This window comes from Heterodontus francisci, chromosome 14, assembly GCF_036365525.1.
Source record: "Heterodontus francisci isolate sHetFra1 chromosome 14, sHetFra1.hap1, whole genome shotgun sequence".
Classification (NCBI taxonomy): Eukaryota; Metazoa; Chordata; class Chondrichthyes; order Heterodontiformes; family Heterodontidae; genus Heterodontus; species Heterodontus francisci.
The window spans coordinates 102,795,579-102,801,578 of NC_090384.1; the positions used below are offsets into that span (position 1 = coordinate 102,795,579).

General features: G+C 42.0%; 1 protein-coding gene across 1 annotated transcript in view; it reads left to right on the top strand.

Annotated features, from left to right (window-relative positions):
• The window catches only part of spon1b (spondin 1b), a 376,017-nt gene extending 371,916 nt beyond the window's left edge, over nucleotides 1-4,101 (top strand). The window contains exons 15-16 of the mRNA XM_068046637.1: nucleotides 1,782-2,045; nucleotides 3,732-4,101. Of these exons, the coding sequence (XP_067902738.1) occupies nucleotides 1,782-2,045; nucleotides 3,732-3,895 (428 nt within the window). The 3' untranslated portion in view covers nucleotides 3,896-4,101. The remainder of the gene's footprint in view (nucleotides 1-1,781; nucleotides 2,046-3,731) is intronic.
• The last annotated feature ends 1,899 nt before the right edge of the window (nucleotides 4,102-6,000 follow it).

Here is a 6,000-nt window from a genome sequence, read left to right on the forward strand (position 1 = left end):
TTGGACCTGATCGTGGAAACTTAGAAAAGTCAACTTGTGGTTGATGCAGCCACTTTACAGAGTGGGAACAGGTGGAATAGCGGTGGGGAGTGGGGTGGTGGTAGGTGCGACTGGAGCCAGTGTCTGGAAAGCTACAGTATCAACCCTCCCAGATCTGGAAACAGAGAACGCCATTGCTGGCTGCTTGAAGCAAGTGAATGCCAGAGATGCACTTGTGGCACATACACTCACTGCCTTCAGTTATTAATTGCCCTCTCTATGATCCTGCCAGTTCAGCATTTACACTGGAATATCAGGGCCTATGCTGATTTTACTGAAAAAAAAACTCAGGTGAGTAGGGGCAAGGCCTAAGAGTAAAATGGATTTATATAGCACCTTTCAAAACCTCAGAATGTCTACAGATGAAGTATTTTTCAAGTGTAGTCACTATGGTAATGTAGGAAACACGGCAGTCAATTTGTGCACAGCAAGATCCCACAAACAGCAATGTGATAATAACAAGGTGATCTGCTTTTAGTAACGTTGATTAAGGAATAAATATTGTCCAGGACACCAGGAGAATTCCCCTGCTCCTCTTCGAAATAGCGACATGGGATTTTCTGCATCCACCTGGGTTTACAGACGTTTAATATTTAACGTTTAACGTCTCATCTGAAAGAATAAGGAGAGAAGGCAAGGCAAATCAAGGAATCATAATTAACTCAGACCGAACCAGGGGTTTGAAAGCTGGCCAATTAGGAGATGGAAAAGATTATGAAAAGACCTTGGAAAGGGTGCAGAGGGGATTGGACTGGTACCAGGGATGAGGGACTTCAGATTATACAGAGATACTGGTGAAACTGGGGTTTTTCTCCTTAGAGAAGAGAAGGTTAAGGGGAGATTTAATAGAGGTGTTCAAAATCATGAGAGGTTTTGACAGCGTAAATAAGGAGAAACTGTTTCCAGTGACTGAAGGGTCAGTAACCAAAGGATTTAAGATAACTGAAGAAAAAAGAAAGATTGGCGGTCATATTTTCTTTTTCACAGTGAGTTCTGGAATGCACTGCCTGAAAGTGTGGTGAAAGCAGATTTCAAAAGATAATTGGACAAATACTTGAAAAGGAAAAATTTGCAGGGCTATGGGGACAGAGCAGAGAGCGAATGGGACTAATTGGCGAAATGATTCTATGAATGGACATGGATTTATGCCTTCACAAGTTCCCAGCAATGAATGATTAAGAGTAGAATCTTCTGCAATGAGTGTTGGTGCCCTAAATAGAATGATACTGCACAGAAGGAGGCCATTCGGTCCGTCATACCTGTGCCAGCTCTTCGATCCCAACAAAGAATCTGGAGGGTGGGGAGAGTATGCAGGATAGAAATTTGAAGGTTATAGAAGCAAAAGAGGAAAATTCAGAAGAGCAAACACCCTCGTAGCACTGGCAGAGTGGAAAGAGATGAATCTTGGAGAGGGAGAGAAACTGAAGACTTGAAATAAGAAGGTAATTTTCTTGATTAACAATTTTATCATCTACTCCATTCAGGAATGTAAGAGAGGTGCTCAGAGAAATCCCACAGAAAGGGGGCCAATGTCAAGTCACAGACAGACTTGGAATCCAGATGGTGTTGAGTTGGGAGGCAAATAACTCTTTAAGAGGAATGTTATTCCCTCTACATGTCTATGCTTTTCAGATAAGCATATTGTTAATTCTGAATGAACAATACTCATCATTCTTTGAAGTTTGGACTTTTTTAAATGACACCAGAAACATTTAAGCTCATCCTTTTTTGTTCAATTGCAGCCACTGATTGCATGGTGTCTGATTGGTCAGAATGGTCAGAGTGCAATAAGTCTTGCGGCAAAGGGCATGTGATCAGGACCAGGATGATCAAACTGGAGCCACAGTTTGGAGGGGCCTCATGCCCCGAAACTGTCCAACGCAAGAAGTGCAAAGTGCGGAAGTGTTCGAGGAGGCTGAGCGACGAAAAGAGGCGTCGCAAAGAAGCTCCAGAAAGGCAAAGGAATAAACCGATGAGAGGAGACCCCGACCTTCCAGAACATACAGGTACCTGACATCCTAATGGGTCATCAGGCACGTAACTGAATGAACCTGATGCTCTGATATTGTTATTTCTCATGTAAACATTGCATTGATGCTGTTTCCTTATCATCATGTAGTTGTTAGCCATGAGTCTGAGTGACAGAACACTCTGCGCTGAGTCCCAAGGTTATGGGCTCAAGACATAATTCATGGAATTGAGAATATCACCTAATTGGCACTTCAACAACTTGCATTTATATAGTGTATTTAATGCAGTAAAATATCCCAAAGCACTTCACAGGAGTGTCTGATCTACCATGATTATTTTTTTTGTACAAGGGTTGTGGTGAGATCCTGCACTGATACTGGCACTTGTTGCAGCGCTGGGTTTTGTACTGATAAGGAGCAATGCCACGATCCTCCAACTAACCACAGACACAATCAGGCTAGACTTTCTTGTCTCCACAAAGAAGCTGATGAATCAAAACTTAGATCACTTAAGATTTGTGACATGATTGAAAAATTATCCTGTGCAGAACTTTACGAAACCAGATGTTCAGAACCATTTCTAATTGGGAAAGAACAGCAAGAAACATGTGTAGCCTCAGCTATTTAAACTCTATATTAATGACTTGGATGAAGAGACAGAGAGTAATGTATCTAAGTTTGTTGACGATACAAAGCTAGATGGAAAGGGAAGATGTGGGGAGGACACAGAGAGGCTGCAAAGAGATATAGACAGGTTAAGTGAGTGGCCACTAGATGGCAGATGGTGTATAGTGTGGGGAAGGGTGAAACTATTCACTTTGGTCGCAAGAATAGAAATGCAGAATATTTTCTGAAAGCTGTGAAACTTTTAAATGTTAATGTTCAGAGAGAATTGTGCGTGCTTGTATGAGGAAAGCCTGAAAAGGCTGAAGCTCTTTTCCCGAGAAAGGAGAAGGCTGAGGAATAACCTTTTAAAATTATCAAGGAACTTCATGGGGTCGACAGAGAGATCTTTCCACTTGTGGAGGAGTCCAAAACTAGATGTCTTATAGATAAGGCAAGCAGTATTAAATCCAATAAAGAATTCAGGAGAAACTTCTTTACCCAGAGAGTGGTGAGAATGTGGAATTCGCTAATATAGGGAGTAGCTAAGGTGAATAGATTTAGATTTTTTAGAGATACAGCACTGAAACAGGCCCTTTGGCCCACCGAGTCTGTGCCACCCATTAACCACCCATTTATACTAATCCTACACTAATCCCATATTCCTACCACATCCTCACCTGTCTCTATATTCCCCTACCACCTACCTATACTAGGGGCAATTTATAATGGCCAATTTACCTATCAACCTGCAAGTCTTTTGGCTGTGGGAGGAAACCGGAGCACCCGGAGGAAACCCACGCAGACACAGGGAGAACTTGCAAACTCCACACAGGCAGTACCCGGAATCGAACCCGGGTCCCTGGAGCTGTGAGGCTGCGGTGCTAACCACTGCGCCACTGTGCATTTAAGGGAAAGCTAGATAAACACACAAAGGAGAAAGGAGTAGAAGGATATGTTGATGGGATAACATGAAGTAGGATGGGAGGAGGCTCATGTGGAACATAAGCACTAGGACAGAGCAGTTGGCCAGACATGGTCTGTTGCTGTCCTGTATATTTGATGCAATTGTGATCTCCCTTCAGTGGCACTAACTGACGAATCTTTCCATTTGTTTAGGGTGCAAGATGAGGCCGTGGACAGCATGGACCGATTGTAGCAAGTTCTGCGGGGGAGGTATTCAGGAGCGTTTCATGGTTGTCAAGAGAAAATATCGCACCTCCCAGATCACCAGCTGCAAGGACATGAAGGAAATCCGTGCATGCAGCGTTCACCCATGTTAGGAAGTGCAGCAGACTGCCCTCACTCACAAATAGGTGCACTGCTTTTTTAAAGTGACGGAGAAACTCTTTTTTTCTTTCTGACACAGAAACTTTCTGTATCCCTAACATTTATAAATGTTACAATATCACTGTACACACAGACACACACACACCTATACCTACACACTGGCACGCAAGGTGATTAAAAAGCAATTTGAACTGTTTAACCTGTGGTTACGTTTTATTTTTAAATTTTTTGCACTGGTGTGCAGTGTTTCTTCTTTTCCTAAATTTTAAAACCTTTGCTGTTGTAGCTTTTGGTTGTGAAATTTTTTTTAAAAGAATTTAAAATGGTCCATTTATTATATGAAATTTAGATGCCTTATCAAAGGAACGTTTGTTGTTTGCTCTTTAGTGGTAAGGAGAGTATTAAAACGAAACTTAATGAACTTAACACTTAAAAAAAAAGTTTTATTTTGTCTATTGTCACATTCCGTGGTATCTTTACTGCTGCCCTAGGTGGCGGTGTCACAAACGTGTATTCGACCAAAGTCTTTGTGCGAATTTTCTGAAGTTCTTCGGTGTTGTTATTTTTTCTTTGTTGAAATATTCACCAGTACACTGAGAGTGTGAGCGAGTGTGAGCGTGAACGAGGTCAAATAGTACAAGGCACACTCAGCCTATTTTACCGTTTGTAAAAAAAAAGAAAAAAAAGAAAAATATATAATTTTGATGATGTATTAACTTGTCCGGTTACCATGTTTGACAATAAAACAAAATGGCAATAATATATTTGGTGGTTACTTTGACAATTTCGTCGAAGGATGCTATGGGCCATAGCTTGCTGGGAAAATAATGGTGTGTAGACAAAGCATGCTGTTATGAATGCATGTATCTCTGGAAAGTGACTTGAACCCACAAACTTCTGACATCAAGATGAGAGTGCTACTAACTGACCCACATCTGATATTATCCTACAGTAAGTTAGGGCTGGAACTTAACACTGTAAGTGGACAATATCCAGGCTTGGGCTGATAAGTGGCAAGTAACATTCACCCCACACAAGTGCCAGGCAATAGCCATCTCCAACAAGAGAGAATCCAACCATCTCCCCTTGACATTCAATGGCATTACCATCACTGAATCTCCCAGTATCAGCATCCTGGGGGTTACCGTTGACTAGAAACTGAACCGGAGCAGCAAACTAGTACTGTGGCTACAAGAGGAGGTCAGAGGCTGGGAATTCTATGGTGAGTAACTCACCTCCTGACTCCCAAAAGCCTGTCCACATCCACAAGGCACAACTCAGGAGTGTGATGGAATACTCCCCATTTGCCTGAATGAGTGTAGTTCCAAAACACTCAGGAAGCTTTACACCATCCAGAACAAAGCAGCCTGCTTGTTTGGCACCCCATCCACCATCTTAAATATTCACTCCCTCCACCACCAACGCACAGTGGCAGCAGTGTGTACCATCTGCAAGATGCACTGAGCATCTCACCAAGGCTCCTTCGACAGCATCTTCCAATCCCGCGACCTCTACCACCTGTAAGGACAAGGGCAGAAGATGCATGGGAACACCACCAATTGCAAGTTCCCATCCAAGTCACACACCATCCTGAGTTGGAACTATAGTTCCACCACTGTCGCTGGGTCAAAATACTGGAACTCCCTTCCTAACAGCACTGTGGGTGTACCTACCCCACATGGACTGCAGCAGTTCAAGAAGACAGCTCACCAACACCTTCTCAAGGGCAATTAGGGATGGGCAATAAATGCTGGCCTAGCCAGTGACGCCCACATCCCATGAAAAGAATAAAAAATTACCCCTTTTAGCGGCATGATAATTGTCAATACAACACTAATCACTTTTTAGAAAGGGAACTATTTAAACTGTTCAGTCTCATTCTGCAGGCATTCCTTTTAGCAATTTAAAATATATATATTTTTTAATTGTTTTCCCATTTTTTTCTGTCTCCTGTTATGTTTTTGCTGAATATTTTATAAATCTGATTTATCACAGAACAATGCAGATATGACAATACTTCTAAATCAACAACAGGTTTATTTACAGTACTTTAAAATATCTCAGCACTTACAAGATTTCAGTACAATGTCACTATCAG